Source organism: Bombina bombina, chromosome 3 (assembly GCF_027579735.1).
Source record: "Bombina bombina isolate aBomBom1 chromosome 3, aBomBom1.pri, whole genome shotgun sequence".
Classification (NCBI taxonomy): Eukaryota; Metazoa; Chordata; class Amphibia; order Anura; family Bombinatoridae; genus Bombina; species Bombina bombina.
The window spans coordinates 1137946734-1137965735 of record NC_069501.1 but is presented as its reverse complement, the minus strand read 5'-3'; the positions used below and the strand labels follow the sequence as shown (position 1 = coordinate 1137965735).

The 19002-nt window shown below is 44.0% G+C and overlaps 1 protein-coding gene across 1 annotated transcript in view; it reads left to right on the top strand.

The window, feature by feature from the left end:
- Positions 1-18161, top strand: part of SKA3 (spindle and kinetochore associated complex subunit 3) — a 668958-nt gene extending 650797 nt beyond the window's left edge. The window contains exon 11 of the mRNA XM_053708518.1: positions 17810-18161. Within this exon, the coding sequence (XP_053564493.1) occupies positions 17810-17819 (10 nt within the window). The 3' untranslated portion in view covers positions 17820-18161. The remainder of the gene's footprint in view (positions 1-17809) is intronic.
- Positions 18162-19002: the final 841 nt, after the last annotated feature.

The window sequence follows — 19002 nt, the reverse complement described above, 5'->3', positions numbered from 1 at the left end:
ATAGAGCCTCCTATAGATAAAAGGAGGGGATTTATACAACAGTACTTTTTAGGCAGGCACTGGGCCTGAGGAAATAGACTCAAGATGAGGTGGTTTTTCACTGCTCCCGGTGGCTTAAATCACTGGGGCTGAGGAGATAGGCTCAGTATGAGGTGGTTTTTCACTACTCCCGGTGGCGACCAGGAGATTGCTTTTTGAAACGCCCACGATGGGCGGAGCTATGTGTGGGGCCAATTTGGGTTGCGCACCACTTTCTCAGCACTTCCTGTTATTGGAAGGAACGAGAGGGTTGTAAACAAAGTCCTCAGAGTGTTAACACATGCGTTAGGACCGGACAGCGCTACAGCTGAGTTCCGGATCTTTTACTGAGGGGATTGTAACCGGTGTCAGAAGGGCAGGTAGGCACCTCAGCAGAGTTAAGCTGAGGTGTAGAGGGGTTTTGCAGTATTTGTGTAGCTATTTAGCCTTTTCTGCACACAAAAATAAAAAAGTTACGTTTTTTTCTTGAAATACGTGAAATTCATAAGAAAGACTTATTTTTTTTTTGAGGATTACATTTTTTCAGCTGTTTTTATTTTATCCCTCCCTTTCTAGTCACTCTTCTGTGGTCTCTCACATCTTGGGTATTTCTATCCCATACATCACTAGCTCATGGACTCTTGCCAATTACATGAAAAAAAACATAATTTATGTAAGAACTTACCTGATAAATTAATTTCTTTCATATTGGCAAGAGTCCATGAGGCCCACCCTTTTTTTTGGTGGTTATGATTTTTGTATAAAAAGCACAATTTTATTTCCAGTTCCTCTTTTTGTATGCTTTTTTTACTGCCTATTTTTTCACCCCACAACTTGACTATTCGTTAAACTGAATTGTGGGTGTGGTGAGGGGTGTATTTATAGGCATTTTGAGGTTTGGGAAACTTTGCCCCTCCTGGTAGGATTGTATATCCCATACGTCACTAGCTCATGGACTCTTGCCAATATGAAAGAAATTAATTTATCAGGTAAGTTCTTACACATAAATTAGGTTTTTCCACCAGATGTTACTGCGCAGTTCCATATGGCGATGTTTGCGGCCTTAGCCGCTTTGCCTCGTACGGCTACGCGCTAACAAAGGGTTAATCCATGCACTCCTGCCCAGGGAGCATCATGTAAATTGACGGTTGTATCCGATCAGTCATCTGAGAATGCGGTTCTCTCTGAGGCTTCAGAGTACGGACCTTCTGGGTCGGAGCCTGCTGCTTCCATTCCTCCGGCAGAGGAGGATTTCACTTTTAGATTTAGGGTAGCACGCCTGCGCTTCCTTCTAAGAAAAGTTTTGTCGATATTAGAGATTCCTAGTACTGATCTGCCAGTCGAATCTCAGAGCCCTAAATCAGAGGGCAAATTTGATTAAGGCGGGTGGGGAAGGATGGAGATTCTCTTCCCTTTTGCCTATATTCTCTTTTAAGATTCCCAGTTCCGGGCTCTTTAGGGGGGTTGAGTTGTTGACCATCCCTACTTGGCTAACACTTTTTGTGCGCTTGCCTATCGGTTTACTATTCCGTTTATTGAAAGTTTATTCTTAGAGCCTTTGGTTATAAGAGGAAACTCTTTTTAGGTTTCATCACGTGGGATATTTTTGTACTGACAACTTAGAGACTTCCTAATAAAGCATCTCTGTCTCGATTCGAAGTCAGGGTTCCCTCGATATTTTCGAGAAAGAATTAAGGCCTTGGAGTTTTAATTTTTTCACAGTTTACTAGCCCCAAAGCTAGGGCTTCTGTTTTTTTCTGTTGAGGCCTTGAATCGCTCTGACATATATGGCTTCTGAAGCTAATCTTTCCTTCAGCTTGAGGGAAAGATTTAATTTGATTCCGCTATTCTGCGTTTTTTACAGTTCAATGAGGAAACTAATCTGAGAGACAAATTTATTTGTCTTATTCTTTTTAGTACGGTTAAAGCCCAGCGTTGGAGAACTCCACTAAGCCTGAGCAATCCAAATGTTTTTGGAAGCTGACTCAGTCCGGGATTATGTCCAAGCAGACCAGAGGCCCGCCGAACCTAGGTTGGCAGAAGGGGCCAGTCCAAGGTCCCATCTTGGATCGCGTTGAGGACAGACTATTGCACTTTTCAGACACTTGTTTCTGGGACGTACTGGATACATGGGTCTTAAAGGTCATAGCTAAGCTTCAAATCTCAGCCTCCCAGGACAGTTTCCTTCTCTTGACTCTGTCTTCCAGACAGAGAGAGGGAAGCCACTTCAGGTGGGTGCGGGTTTTATTCGCCTTTAGAGTCACTGTCCCGGTGCCTATCGCAGAGTGAGGTTTGAGATACTTTTCAAGCCGTTTTGTTCGTGGACTTAGAGGGAGGGAATTCCCGTCCTATTTGGGTCCTAAAGTGCTTAAGCAGGATTATCATGTCTCCTCGTTCCAGAGAAAGACTATAAGGTCCACTCTTCCCTTGGTACAGGAAGAGTAGTGCAGAACCACTTTTGGGGAAGGGTATAATACCTTTTCATTCCTCCTCAGAAAACATTTTCGGTTCTGGATCAGCACTTCCTGTACATTGTTCCTTCGCTTTGGTCTCGCTACTGCTTCTAGAGCCTTTTAGGAATCTAGGGATTCTTTGGCAGTTGCCAGAATCCAGATCTAGCGGTAGCTTCCCTTGTCTAGACGATTCTGGTTCAAATCGCCATCGTCTTGTCTGATAGAAGACCATTAGAGTTTTCTTCTGTCTTCCAGGGATGGAAGAATATTTAGACCAGAGTTCTCTGGTGTAAGGCACCAGGGTGGGTTCCTGGATGCTATTTTAGTCTTCATAAACATGAGGACACTCCTTTTGCCTGGTCTCATCTCAGCTGAGGCAGTGGAGCGGCGCTGTTTTCTAATTTGTCTTAACAGATTTACATGGACTTCTGGTTGAGAGGATTGGTCTTTAGGTCTTTGTCCAGATCCCCTTGTCATGAGGGACATCTTTTCTTAAATCATCCAGGGCGAATTTGTCTTCGGTCGCAAGTCTGTCAGGTAGGTGAGGGCGTGCCAAGAGGGCATGGAGCCCGTGGACTCGATAGGTTTCCATCCCGATTCACTTTTTGGATCTTTAGGCAATCTTTGCTCTGAGGGTTTAGACTACTGGGTTAGTCCCGGTTTAGAGATTCTAGCCAGTCTTACACTCAGCGGCTTAGTTCTCCATCTGAGGGGAACGAGAGACTCCCAAATGATGAGGGTAGTATCTCGGGTTTGGTAGTGGGCGGAGGCCCACTATTGTTCGCTGTCAGCAATCCACTCTCCCGGGTGTGGTCATCCGGGACGGATGTTTTTTACAGACTTTCCAGTTATCTGGGTAAAGGTCTTCATCCGAGGAGTTTTCGGATATTTGGAACTGATGAGTTGACGCCGGATGAAAGTCTTAGGACGTCCCGTCTCAATACCAAGTTACCCACAAATGGGTTGTGGTTCAGGATCCTCAGGCGGGGCTAATGGATACATTAGTGGAGCCTTGGAGGTTCAATACAATTTTTCCTTGTTCTACCATATCACTCCTTTCTCGAGTGGTGGCTCGAACCTTGCAGGAGCAGGCGTCAGTGATACTGATTGCTCCGTCGTGACCATGAGGACCGTGGTTTGCGGTTTAGTGGGGATGTCGTCTTCCCATCCATGAGGGTTACCTTGTCGCAGGGATGTACTGGAATAAGGCCCCTTTTGCCTCATCAAATCTTAATTCTCTGAGGCGGACTGCGTGGAGATTGACGCTTAGTCTTAGCCAAGAAAGGGTTTTCTGAAAGGTTATGGTTCTCTCATTCAAGCGAGTAAGCCGGTTCCTTGTCATCTTTTATAAGGTGTAGAGGACCTCCTCCTTCTGCGAAGAGCGTGGTTCGTCCTGGCACACTATCAGATTTGCCTTCCTCCAGGATGGTCTGGAGAAGGGTCTCTTAGCTAGTTACTAGTTGGGACAGTTTTAGCCCTGTCTGTTTTACTGCACAGGAGGTTTGCTGAGCTTCCGGATGTACAGTTTTTGTTTGGGCTCTGACTATAATCAGGCCAGTGTGGCGATCTGATGCTCCTCCTTGGAGCTTAGATCTTGTTCCATAAGATCTTTTATCAGGCTACTTTTGTACCTATGCACGAGGTTGACATTAAGTTGTTATATTGGAAGATTCCTTCCGTCTAATATTGCTATTTCTGAGAATGCGGCTTTGCAGTGCGACCCTTATTATCTGGTGTTCCACGTTAATAAGGCTGTTCTACGAACCTAGTTAGGATTTCCTCCTAAGGTCTAGTTAAATTGCAACTTCAATCACGTTTTTGTGGTTCCTTTCTTATCTCCTATTCCTTCTTCCTCAAAGGAAAGTTTACTACATATTATGGATTTGTACCTTGAAGTTCTATCTTCAGGCTACATAGGAATAGACAGATTTTTATCTCTGTTATCTATCTGGGATGCGTAAGGGTCAAAGGCACCTTCGACTTCCTTATCTTTTAGTTGAGTATCATCCACTTGGCATCTATGACAGCGGGACACAAGCCTCCTCAGAGGTTTACGTCTCATTCTACAAGAGCAGTGACGTCCTCTTGGGTCTTCTTAAATGAGGTCTCTATGGATCAGATTGGTAGGGCGGATGCCTGGCCCTCCTTAAATTCTTTTTCCTAAATTGTTAGAGTTTTTTTGCTTCTGTTGAAGCAGCCTTCGGGAGAAAGGGTTTTGCAGGCTGTGGTGCCCTCAGATGGGGGCCGCCTCTCCTTTTTGCCCTCCCGTTAGCATTCAGTATCTTCTGGAGCTTAGGTATAATTTCCCACAAGTAAGGAATGCAGCTGTGGACTCTCCCTGTATTAAGAAGGAAAACATAAATTTTGCTTACCAGATAATTTCCTTTCCTTTTGTACACGGAGAGTCCACAGCTCCCACCCATGTTCTCCAATGGGTGGCCCTAAATTTTAACTTGTTCTTCTTGCACATTTTCCTCTTAAACAGGAAGAGTTCACAGCTGCATTCATTACTTTTGGGAATTCAGAACCTGGCCACCAGGAAGAGACAAAGACACCCCAGCCAAAGGCTTAAATGCCTCCCCCACTTCCCTCATCCCCCAGTCATTCTTTGCCTTTCGTCTCAGGAGGTTGGCAGAGAAGTGTCAGAAGATTGAAGATGGTCTCTCATTGAGGATATTACTCTTTGAAATGGGACTGGAGTTTTAAGTAATCCTGTCAACCTCTCAGTGAGAGCATGGGTGAAAGTTAGAGTCCGGAGATGCAGGGGAGAGTCTTTCTGCGCAACCATCCCGACTCATATTAACAGCTCCTGGGCAATCAGTGTTGACGAGTTTCGCTGCCTGCCTTTATTCACTCAAGTCCATGTCAGAAGCAAGGCTTGAAAGGCTGTGTTCCTGTTCTACGGCGTAGATTCCGGTAAGATTGTTTCATTTTATTTCAATATGTTGAATGTAATATTAAACAATAGAAGTCAGGGGTCTCCTTTATCTTATGGAATCAAGGGTTAATATCTCCTGAGGGGGTTTATTGAACAGGGGGGACTGTAATCATAAATAAAAAGAGAGAAGCGCTCAACCTGGGAACGAACAATAGCATAATAGCTTGTTCTATGGCTAGTTACCACCCTAGAAGCAGCCTCTTTTTGCTCAATATGTGCCTTTCACAGAGAAGAACTTTCCTGTAGCATATCAGTCTGATCCTGACTTAACAGTGCAGTCCAGCCCCGAAATACCAGGCAATCCCTCTCTGAACGAGAGAAACGGCAAAACCCCAGACGTACGTTTCGGCCTATTGTGGGCCTCGTCAGTGAGGTGCAGCCATATCCCTCTAGGCACACTGAGCAACGGGTCCACGTCTGGATTCCCGCATCACACTTAGGGAGACTTCCCCAAATGTCATAATTTGCATAAATAAAAAGAGAGAAGCGCTCAACCTGGGAACGAACAATAGCATAATAGCTTGTTCTATGCCTAGTTACCACCCTAGAAGCAGCCTCTTTTTGCTCAATATGTGCCTTTCACAGAGAAGAACTTTCCTGTAGCATATCAGTCTGATCCTGACTTAACAGTGCAGTCCAGCCCCGAAATACCAGGCAATCCCTCTCTGAACGAGAGAAACGGCAAAACCCCAGACGTACGTTTCGGCCTATTGTGGGCCTCGTCAGTGAGGTGCAGCCATATCCCTCTAGGCACACTGAGCAACGGGTCCACGTCTGGATTCCCGCATCACACTTAGGGAGACTTCCACAAATGTCATAATTTGCATAAATAAAAAGAGAGAAGCGCTCAACCTGGGAACGAACAATAGCATAATAGCTTGTTCTATGGCTAGTTACCACCCTAGAAGCAGCCTCTTTTTTCTCAATATGTGCCTTTCACAGAGAAGAACTTTCCTGTAGCATATCAGTCTGATCCTGACTTAACAGTGCAGTCCAGCCCCGAAATACCAGGCAACCCCTCTCTGAACGAGAGAAACGGCAAAACCCCAGACGTACGTTTCGGCCTATTGTGGGCCTCGTCAGTGAGGTGCAGCCATATCCCTCTAGGCACACTGAGCAACGGGTCCACGTCTGGATACCCGCATCACACTTAGGGAGACTTCCCCAAATGTCATAATTTGCATAAATAAAAAGAGAGAAGCGCTCAACCTGGGAACGAACAGTAACATAATAGCTTGTTCTATGGCTAGTTACCACCCTAGAAGCAGCCTCTGACTGTAATCATGTTTATGTGATGTTTGATATTGTGTAGTAATACTTGGGTTCATGGCTTTTCGGACATAATGGCCTTACATCATCATTTGGTGCAGTCCTAGAGACTGGTGCGTTTTTTGGCACCGCACCTTGTAACTGGGTGTGGTCACAATGTATTCTTTTTCCGCACATTGACCGAGTGGCGACGGAGAGAGTCTGTTTGTTAGTTTTCTGGTTCACAGGAGGTGGTGAGTGCCCCAGCCATTGGAGGTGTAAGGTGCCGTTAGTGTTTGCCTATAATTGCAATCTCCAAGTTGTGGAGGATTCTGATTTTTTGGAGACGGACATCTCCAATTCGGAGTACACTTCTTGCGAAGAGTATGAAATGGTCAGGGTTATCCATGCCCACCAGTTATTTTCCGAATGCCATTCTAGAGTACTCTCTTCCCCTGATTCAGGGAATTTAGAGTGCGTTGAGCCATCTGCCCATGAGGATCCCATGTCCCGGGAGGCGCATGCCCCAGAACCTTCTTTTACTACGCAATCAGGTGTCCCTATGGTCGTTACTCCTTCTCTGGAAGGTGGCTTTTTTCCTCCAGAGGTTACAGCACGGTTCCGCTTGGCCATATCTATGGCGCTGGCACATTTATATCTCCCTAATGAGGTATTTTTAAGATACTGTCCGTGTTCTGTTAACCGGGGTTCGTCGGGCATGGGATCGCCTGAGTCAGTTAGATCTTCTGGGGAAACGATGGCCTCTAACCTGGGGGGGGGGGGGGGATACTTGGTCTTCTGTGCCGGACGGCAAACTGGATTAGACCTGTGGGAATGAAGCAATCTCTTTATCGTCTGTTTTTCTTTCTTTAAGTATCTGTTCCAGTTCTGAGCTTGGGCCTCTAATCGGCTGGTCCGGTTGGCGTGCCGTTTTTCTTGGGCGTTCACCCTCGGGTGCTACCTTAATTTTTTTTAATCCGGTCAGGATATATTTGATTTGTTTTAAGAAGCTCATGTCTGCTATAATTTTCCAGTTTGGGAACATTCTTTCTCTGGAACTGATACTTTCGATTTTGTAGTTGTGTGCGCACTTCCTTGGAAGCTGCACGTTTTCTATATCGGAACTTAGTTATGAATATAGTTTATGTTTTCGATCCCTCTGGGGCTTAGCTTTTTTCTTGGACCTTGCACAATTTCAGGTGGTCCTTGTGCCAGGCAGGTACTGGTTGGGCACTAGCTGCTGTTCCTTAAGGTTCATGTCACCCACGTGGTGCTGATGCTTGTTATCCTGTTGGGTGTCAAGTCGTTCATTTTGTTGGAGTATTGGTTTTATGTTTTATTTATCCATTACTTGAGGGGGTGTTTTCGTTTTTTATACGTCAACTTGCTCCTCGTCCTTGATGAACGGAGTATTGGAGGGATTGTATAGGTCCTCTGCCGTTCCTTATGTGGGGATCAGTCTATGATTCCTCGTGAGTTCTGGAGGCTTGGCCTCGGAACTAAAGTCCTCCATTCCCAAGGGGTTTGGAGGTTCGGATGAGCACTGGACAGTTGGGGTACCAGTTTGGATAACGATTTTAGTTTCAATCTTGGTATTTTCCGGGTGTCTGTTTCCTTGTAGCCTTGTCGCAGGTGCCCCTCGAGGTTGCTGGGACTGGTTTTCCCTTCTTGAGTGGTCTGGTCATCTGAGTCCGGGAGTTCGGATATGTCCATCTCTCCCCTTTTTCTGTATATCGCACGCTCTCATAAAATGGAGCGCAGGGGTTGAGTTTCTCCTCCTTTTTTCCCCGGCAACCACCTCTGATCTGCTTCTCAGCGGGAATTGCGGGGTTGCAGATGTTATTCCTGGTACAGGATTTCCAGGAGGCTGATTCTGTGAGGATCTTTGACTCTCCACCTAAGAGTCTAGTGGGTCGCTTAATTGCCCCCATAACTAGGGTTGTGTGTGAAATCCAGCTATTGTGGTATGTTCTCTGTTTTTATGGTGCCCTCCGGGTTCCCTGGATTTGGAGTGTTGCACTCAAACCTCTAGGAACTCTTGGTTTCTGGGGTTGCAAGCGGAGGGTCCAGGGTTCAGATCTACCTACGGGTGCAGATTTCTTCTCGGAGGCCTGTCTAGAGGTCTTTCTAGGATCTTGATCTGAGTCTTGCGAGTGTCCAGTGTTCAAAGGACATTGGGGTGTGGTAGGCGCTACCTAAAGTGCCCTTTTCCGTATGAGGCAACTTGGTGGTTCCTCAGGAGGTACGGCCTGTCACTGGTTTCGGGGGGTCTGGCTTTAGGGCCATGTCTCTTGTCTGAGATTTTGGGGTCTGGTTCAGTTTCAAACTTTAGGGTTTAGAATGTCCGCTTGTCCCTTCGGGGAGTTAGTTTTTAACTCTCATGGGAGATTTGGTATCTGCCTGAAGGTTAGTTTGCTGCCTTTCAGGTGGATCTTCGGTTGTCGCCAGTGGCAACTTTTGCATTTAAGGCTCGAGATTGTTTGTCTCGACTGAGCTGGTAGTAATGACCGTTGAGTTATTACTCAGTGGTATTGTTTTACCATTCTCTTTTGGCTCTTCGCCTTGCCTACTGTTGAGGAAGTGGTCTCCTTGGCCTTTGTCCTTTTGGAGAGGATTTGGAAGTACCATGGAGACCCTGTGGGTCCTTATCTTCTCGTTCAAGGATTCTTTTCTTCCCTCCTTGCGTGTGGGATGTCAGGGGGGCTGACTCTGGTACTAGGATATTGTGGTAGCTCTGTGCTTTATCTTCTCTTTTGGGCTGGTTCCTTCTTAGAGAAGGGGACTGTGTATGGGTTTCGTAACACGAGCATGTAGAGCCAGCTGTAGTAACCTGATGGTTAGCTTTGCTGCCTAGCAAGCGGAAGGTTTGCAGTTTGAAACCATCTGCAGCTACTTGCCCTTGGAATGTGCGCTCGCAAGATTTATTTTTCTGTCATGGAAGCTTGCCAGCTGCTAGTAATTGGTCAGAGGTTTCTCCAATGGGTAGTCTCCTCTTAGGACCTCCACTCTCTTTTGAGGCGGACGTTACCAGCCCTTTTTTGGGTTGTGTCCATTTCTTGGAGAGGAGGTCAGGGATCTGTCTGCTCTTTTGGGTCTGACCGTGTACTTTTGTTGTCCCTGTTATCCTCCCCGTGGGGGGTTCACAGGTGTTCCTTCCTCCATTGGTTGCATTGCTGTTGGTGTTGGTTGTCTCCTGGGGTCTTGACTTTCCTGGTAGGGAGCTGCCGTCAATAATTCGGCACTCTCTATGGGATGGGGTCCCATGTTGCCTTAGGGTCAGCTTTGCTGCCCGGGAGCTGGGACTCTTGAGTTCTGTCAGTTGTGGTTCTGTGTTTCACAGAGCGTCCTCTTTTTCTGCTGGGACAGTTTGTTTCTTTCTAATGACACGATGAGTCCACGGATCATCATTAATTACTGTTGGGAATATCACTCCTGCCCAGCAGGAGGTGGCAAAGAGCACCACAGCAAAGCTGTTAAATATCACCTCCCTTCCCTCCCACCCCAGTCATTCTCTTTGCCTACGTTAGAGCAAGGAAGTGGTAAAGTTAGGTGTTAGTAAAAGATTCTTCAATCAAGAGTTTATTATTTTTTATGTAGTACAAGATTGTGCTGCTTTGTTCTGGGGTGTAGCCGTAGTCCATATCAGTCTCTTCAGTAGAGCAGTGGTGGCTTTAGAGCAATGGGAACTTGTGGGACATAATTCTCACTGTGCCTCCCATATATTTATGCTGCCCTAATCCTGATAGCCTAAGATTACTCAGGCTTTTATCTTTTCTCCACAGCGCTATGTGAGGGAGAGGACCTCTCAAACCTGGTGAGCTGCCTTGCTGTCTGGCAGATTTAAAAGGTAAGTGCTGACTTTTTATTCTGGGTCTGGGAAATAAAAGGATCTCAGAGGAAGTGGAGCACTTTATTTACCTGGGACATAGAGCCTCCTATAGATAAAAGGAGGGGATTTATACAACAGCACTTTTTAGGCAGGCACTGGGCCTGAGGAAATAGACTCAAGATGAGGTGGTTTTTCACTGCTCCCGGTGGCTTAAATCACTGGGGCTGAGGAGATAGGCTCAGTATGAGGTGGTTTTTCACTACTCCCGGTGGCGACCAGGAGATTGCTTTTTGAAACGCCCACGATGGGCGGAGCTATGTGTGGGGCCAATTTGGGTTGCGCACCACTTTCTCAGCACTTCCTGTTATTGGAAGGAACGAGAGGGTTGTAAACAAAGTCCTCAGAGTGTTAACACATGCGTTAGGACCGGACAGCGCTACAGCTGAGTTCCGGATCTTTTACTGAGGGGATTGTAACCGGTGTCAGAAGGGCAGGTAGGCACCTCAGCAGAGTTAAGCTGAGGTGTAGAGGGGTTTTGCAGTATTTGTGTAGCTATTTAGCCTTTTCTGCACACAAAAATAAAAAAGTTACGTTTTAAAATTTAAAGAGACAGTAACTCTTTTTTCTGTTTTAATTTTTATTAAAAATTTAAGACTTTTATTTGATTAATTCATCCATTGTAAGTCAGAATGGACCAAGAGGCCCTGCAAAGTGTCACTTGTTGATGCCAATGTGGAACCACCAATCCCTTTCTGTTCCTCATGTGTTGAGAGAACTTAAATTAAAGGGATAGACTTTTTTCTGAGCCAACTTCTTATAAGGCGGATGCTGTTCAGGAGTCTAATGACAATGTTCAATATATATAGCAAATTTCTCCTCAAGTGTCCCAAATTTTATCGTCCACACATGCAGTGCCCTGCTCTTCCTCTCAAACTCCACTTGGAGTTACCTTGCAAGACATCGCTTCTCTAATGTCATCGGCGGTATCTGATGCATTCTCTGCTTTTCCCATGCTGCAGGGAAAGCACAAGAGGGAAATGTATTCAATCATGGAATAAAGTTACTGATACAGTAGTGGCTATTCCGAATGTTTCTTCCCAGAACCTGAAGAGGAAGATACTTCAGTAGTATCTGATGGTGAAATCTCAGACTCAGACAGTGTAATACCTTTATCTGATACTGAACTTGTTTCCTTCAGGTTTAAGCTTGAACACCTCCGTTTGTTACTTAAGGAGGTTTTAGCTACCCTGGACGACTCCGACACTACCGTCGTAGTCAATCCTAAAAAGTCCAGTAAACTAAACAAGTATTTTGACGTGCCCTCCATGGTGGAATTATTCCTGTACCAGAAAGGGCTACAGAGATTATTGCTAAGGAATGGGAGAAACCGGGTATCCCTTTTTCTCCATCTCCTATTTTTAAAAGGATGTTTCCTATAGCAGACTCTTTCAAGGAGTGTATAGCAGACGGTACCCAAGGTGGAAGGGGCAATTTCCACGCTAGCCGGAGAACTACTATTCCCATAGAGGATAGTTGTTCCTTTAAAGATCCTTTGGATAAGAAGTTAGAGGGGTTGCTCAAGAGAATGTATGTACACCAGGGTTTACAAGGGCAACCTGTGGTGCTAACGTCACTAGTGCGGCAGCAAACTGGTTTGATGCGTTGTCTGGTTCGATTCGGACAGACACTCCCCTCAAAGAAATCCAGAATAGGATAAAGGCCCTTAAGTTAGCTAACTCCTTTATTACAGATGCTTCCCTTCAGGTTATTTAGCTGGGAGCTAAGATTTCAGGCTTTGCCATATTGGCCCGCAGAGCGTTATGATTAAAATCTTGGTCTGCGGATGTCTCATCTAAGTCTAAACTTTTGGCGGTTCCTTACAAGGGAAAGACCTTGTTTGGATCTGGTTTGACTGAGAGAATTTCTGATTTTACGGGAGGTAAGGGACATTTCCTCCCTCAGGATAAGAGAAATAAACAAAAAGGGATGTCAGAGTAATTTTCGTTCCTTTCGAAATTTCAAGGAAAATCCTTCCACTCCCTCTTCCAAGCAGGAGCAGTCCAAGCCTTCCTGGAGACACAATCAGTCTTGGAATAGGGGAATGCAATCCAAGAAGCCTGCTGTTGAATCAAAGACAGCATGAAGGGCCTGCCCCCGATCCAGAACCGGATCTTGTGGGGGGCAGGCTTTCCTTCTTAGTTCAGGCTTGGGTTTGAGATGTTCAAGATCCCTGGGCAGTGGACGTTGTGTCCCAGGGATACAATCTAGAGTTCAAGACTTTTCCTCCTAGGGGCAGGTTTCTGCTTTCAAGATTATCTGCAGACCAGACAAAAAAGAGAGGCGTTCTTACACTGTGTTCAGAACCTCTCCGACCTGGGAGTGATAGTTCCTGTTCCAATACAGGAGCGAGGTCTGGGACTCTATTCCAATCTGTTCGTGGTTGCCAAGAAGGAGGGAACCTTCAGACCAATTTTAGATCTCATGAGTCTAAACAATGCTGTCCTTCAATATGGAAACTATTCGTTCCATTCTTCCTTTGGTCCAAGAGGGTTCAGTTAGTATGACTACAGTGGATTTAAAGGACGCTTACTTGCATGTTCCTATCCACAAGGACCATCACAAGTTTCTAAGGTTTGCTTTTCTAGACAAACTCTTCCAGTCGTGGGTCTTCCATTTGGCCTTGTCACAGCTCCGAAATTTTTCTCAACCCTCGGATGGAAGGTGAATTTGGAAAAGAGTTCCTTAGTTCCAACTACAAGGGTAGTTTTCTTGGGATCCATAATAGACTCCTTATCAATTAAAAAATTTCTGACAGAAGTCAGGAAATAAAAGATTTTTAATTCTTGCCTAGCACTTCAGTCCTCCCTTGGCCGTTAGTGGCTCAGTGCATGGAGGTAATTGGGCTGATGGTCATCATCCCTTTCGCCCGTTTCCACCTCAGACCTTGGCAGTTAAACATGCTCAGGCAGTGGAACGGAGATTATGCAGATCTGTCTTTGCGATTACAGCTGGAGCAGGAGACAAGGGCTTCTCTACTTTGGTGGTTGTCTCGGGATCATCTCTCCCAGGGAACCTGCTTTCGCAGACCCTCTTGGGTGATTGTGACAACAGACGCCAGCCTTCTGGGATGGGGAGCAGTCTGGGGCTCCCTAAAGACTCAGGGAACATGGACTCGTCTGAGGCTGTTCTATAAACATTCTAGAGCAGAGAGCAATCTTCAATGCTCTTCTGGCCTGGCCTCAGCTAGACTCGGCACGGTTCATCAGGTTCCAGTCGGACAATATATCATCAGTGGCTTACATCAATCAGCAGGGAGGAACTCTGAGTTCCTTGGCATGACAGAGGTAGCCAAGATCATTCAGTTGGCGGAGACCCACAATTGCTGTCTGTCTGCGATCCACATTCCAGGAGTGGACAACTGGGAGACAGACTTCCTAAGCAGACAGATTTTTCACCCGGGGGAGTGGGAACTCCATCCGTAAGTGTTTTCCAACTTGATTCTCAGATGGGGTCAGCCGGAATTGGACCTCATGGCCAAGCTTCCGAGGTAAGAGTCAAGGTCAAGGGACCCTCAGGCTTTACTGATAGACGCTCAGGCGGTACCTTGGAATTTCAGTCTCGCATACCTATTTCCTCCTTTTGCTCTTCTACCTTGAGTCATTGCTCTAATCAACCAGGAGAGGGCGTCGGTGATCCTGAATGCACCGGCGTGGCCCCGCAGGATTTGGTATGCAGATCTGGTGGACATGTCATCTTTTCCACCTTGGAAACTTCTGTTGAGGAAGGAACTTCTACTTCAAGGGTCCTTACTTCATCCAAATCTAGTTTCTCTGAAGCTCACTGCTTGGATATGGGACGCTTAATTTTATCCAAGCGTGGATTTTCGGAATCTGTCATTGAGATCATGGTTCAGGCTCGTAAACCTGTAAGCAGAAAGATTTACCATAAGATATGGAGTAAATATCTATATTGGTGTGTATCCAAAGGCTACTCTTGGAGTAGAGTTAGGATTCCTAGAATTGTGGTCTTTTTCCAAGAAGGTTTGGAGAAGGGTTTATCGGCAAGTTCCCTAAAGGGTCAAATTTCTGCCTTGTCTATTTTCTTACATAAACGTCTGGCGGATGTCCCAGACGTACATTAGTTTTGTCAGGTCTTGGTCAGGATCAGGCCTGTAATCTTACCAGTTACTCCTCCCTGGAGTCTTAATTTAGTTCTTACGGTTCTTCAAGGGGCTTTGTTTGAGCCGATGCATTCCTTAGATATTAAGTTATCTTGGAAAGTTTTGTTTCTTATTGCTATTTTCTTTGCTCGTAGAGTTTCAGAGCTCTCGGCATTACAGTGTGAGTCTCCTTACCTTATTTTTAATTCGGATAAAGTGGTTTTACGTACCATGTTAGGGTTTTTTCCCTAATGTAGTTTCTGTCTGGAACATTAATCAAGAGATTGTTGTTCCTTCCTTGTGTCCTAATCTTTCTTCTTGGAAGGAACGGTTTTTGCACTATTTGGACGTGGTATATGCTCTAAAATTTTACTTACAGTCGACTAAGGATTTTCGTAGGTCTTCTTCCTTGGTGTTTTTCTCCGGAAAACGTAAGGGACAGAAAACAACGGCTACTTTTCTTTATGGCTGAAGAGTATCATTCGTTTTGCCTATGAAATTGCTGGACAGCAACCTCCAGAGAGAGTTACGGCTCATTCCACGAGGGCTGTTGCTTTCTCATGGGCATTCAGAAGTGAAGCTTCTATGGAACAGGTTTGCAAGGCTGCAACTTGGTCCTCTCTTCACTCTTTTTCAAAATTCTATAAATTTTACATTTTGGCCTCACCTGAGGCCCCTTTTGGGAGAAAGGTTCTTCAAGCAATAGTGCCTTCAGTTTAGGTTTCCTGTCTTGTCCCTCCCTTATCATCTGTGTACTCTAGCTTGGGTATTGATTCCCAACAGTAATTATGGACTCATCGTGTCATTAGAAAGAAAACAAAATTTATGCTTACCTGATAAATTTCTTTCTTTCTTGACACAATGAGTCCACGGCCCGCCCTGTTTTTAAGACAGGTTGTTGATATGTTATAAACTTCAGACACCTCTGCACCTTGTTGCTTCCTTTCTCTCCTTTACTTCAGTCGAATGACTGGGGTGGGAGGGAAGGGAGGTGATGTTTTACAGCTTTATTCCCAGCAGTAATTAATGATGATCCGTGTACTCATCATGTCAAGAAATAATAATAAATTTATCAGGTAAGCATAAATTTAGTTTTTTCCATCCTGTCGGTGAGGTCCGTGTTTTTCATTCGGTCCTGATATGGGTTTCCTACCTATATGTGGCTAGTTTTAGCGGTTGTGTCTGCTAGACTAGTGTTCAGTGGGGAACTCGTGGCTTCCTTGGAGCACCATAAGTTTTATGGTGTTGTGTCAGGGTATCTGTGGATAGATTTTGTTCTTCCTCGCTATCGCTCTCTCATAGGTTGGGAGTGTCTCTTTGGGAGTTGGACTTTATGAAGAGTTATTTTCCCTGGGAGGTTGTCCTGTTACAACCTTCGTTTCGCTTTGTCTTTGGGGTTCTTACCCTATTCTGACAGTCCTTTGGATCTCCTTTTGGGTTCTCCCCTTCGGGGGTAGGTGGAGGTGCTTTTCCCTGGGGTAAATTTGTGCGATTTGATAGCCTTCGGGACTTGGCTCCTTGGGGGCATTGTGCTCAGTAGAATCTAAGGATTTTGAGTGGTCTCCAGCACGGCATGCCAGTTGTTTAACTGATGGGCAGTTGTTTTTGTTTTTCAGTGTACCCGTCCTTTGTTTGCATTCAGTGTCCTCTATAGCTTGGGTATTGTTTTCACAAAAGTAATGAATGCAGCTGTGGACTCTTCCCGAAGAAAAACTTAAATTATGCTTACCTGATAATTTTCTTTTCTTCTGACGGGAAGAGTCCACAGCTCCCCGCCCGCGTTTATCGATGAGGCGGCTGTGCTTTAGTTTCTTCTTTTGGCACCTTTTTCACCCTGATATTTCTACTACTGTTCCTTGTTCCCTCGGCAGAATGACTGGGGGATGAGGGAAGTGGGGAGGTATTTAAGCCTTTGGCTGGGGTGTCTTTGCCTCCTCCTGGTGGCCAGGTTCAGTATTTCCCACAAGTAAGGAATGCAGCTGTGGACACTCCCTGTACAGAAGGAAAGGAAATTATCTGTTAAGCATAATTTATGTTTTTATAATGTAATCATAAAGGGAGACTTTAACAAATGTTGCAGAGATTTGTGTTTAACACAGGCTCTTCTACAAGTGAGTGCTGGCAACTTTTATCCAAGGGCAGTAACAACTTGTGTCTCATAGGAAAGCAACCCAATAAACTAAAATGTTGTTTAAACATTTAAAATGAACCTGTTAGGGTTCCTGACATATAGGATTTCTTAAATAAGAATGATTTTTCTCAAGGATCTTATATAAGCATAGGTTTTGATGGCTAACAAGTAGTGATGTGTATTCGGTCCATTTTGGCTGCAAACGAAGGAGAAGATGGCGGCCGACTCTTTTCTGAACTGTATTTCTTTTTGTCAAAGTACAAAACATTAAGATCTAGATTTGCACAGATCTTAATGTGTTGCACTTTCACAAGAAGAAACCTTACTAATAAGAACTAGGCCCATACAGTATAACCATGTAAAGGGACATGAAACCCAACATTTTTATTTCATGATTCAGATAGCATACAATTTTAACTTTCCATTTTATTCAAATTCCCTTCATTTTTAATATATCCTTAGTTGAAGAAAAAGCTATTCACTACTGGGAGGTAGCTGAAAACCCCAATAACCAGCCAGCTCCCAGTAATGCATCGATACTCCCAAGCCTACCTGTGTATACTTTTCAACAAAGGATACCAATAAAATAAAGCAAATTAGATAATATAAGTACATTGAAAAGTTATTTAAAATTGCATGCTATGTCTGAATCATGACAGTTACATTTTGTGTTTATTGTCCCTTTAAAGTGACATTTTATGGTGTGTGTGTGTATATGTGTGTGTATGTATGTATGTGTAGATATATATATTCCTGAACAAAGGATGCACTCTCAGGATTTTCAATCAAAGGTGTCAGCTTTATTGGATGACGTTTCAGATATAGATCACCTCTTTCATCAGATCATATATATATATATATATATATATATATATATTGTATGTATATGTGTGTGTATATAAATATATATATTTATTGATATTTTCCACTGGTGTATATATGTATGCATTTATATAAATAATGAATGTAAAACTTGTAAACCAGACATTAATTCTGTTTATGACTACAAAATTACATCTCCATTTTTTCCTAGACTATACTGATGAAGCTAAGAATACTCGAAAACTGAAAATAATTCTTTGTTTTTTTCTTTTCATATTCAACATCTGAAAAGCCTTAAATGCATCTGACAAGACTCATCATGTAAAGTGGTATCACTTAATCTTCTAGATGTTTTTATGTGTGTATATATATATATATATATATATATATATATATATATATGTGTATATATATATATATATATATATGTATATATATATTTATATATAAATATTTCCCATCTGTTTTTTTTGTTTTTTGTTGGGGTTTTTTTCATTTTATTATAAAGATTTACTGTTGATTTGTATTTTTGGTAGAATATTAAAGCTCCATAAAGTAATGTTTGCATGTTTCTGCCTCATTTTTCTACCCAGTGTGGTGATTTCAAAACTTTAGGTATACATACATATTCTTGAACCCTGTGAACAAAAGCATGTCATAAATGTGGCTCCAACATGTGGTCTTAGCACTATTGTGTGTTATTGACAGTGTCTTCAATATCTACATGCATGTGTGTTAGAGAGCTAACTTCAAGGACAGATGGGTGTATGGAGTAGTGACAGAGCTAGACCCTATTGTAATTAGTCAAAGGGACCTGTCCCTTACCTCCTCCGGTTGTGGTTATACAAATTTAGTTAATCTGCTGTTGCTTGCACAGCACTGGACAGGTTCTCTACTGGAAGCAGTCTTTTCGGCAGCTGGTAAGCACGGTAGTGGGTGCATCTGAAGTGCAGCCATTTCATGCACTCACATAGCCCACAGGCTATTAGCAGGTACACTAATTTTTAGGTACATCATAGCCAGGGGACACATTTCATATCAGACATTACCACCTTTATCACTAGCCTACTCATTCTAATATCTTTAGGCTAGTACACGAGACATTTTATTGCATAAGTGGATACCCTTTGTTATATGTTTTTTACTTAGTAGGTTCACATTTCTTCTTTACAGCACGCACCAGGATTTTATATTCTGTATCAATGTTATCATGCGGGCTCACTACAGCTCACGCCAGACAGATATCGTGCATCGGTCATTTTAATATTAATATATTTGTACTCAGTCTTACTGTAACGTAATAGAAAGCTAAAAGAGGGAGGGGAAGAAAAGTGACCATAGGTGTGCCGTGGTCACATGGTCAGTATACCTAAAAAGGGGCATACTCAAAGAAGTAAATGATAA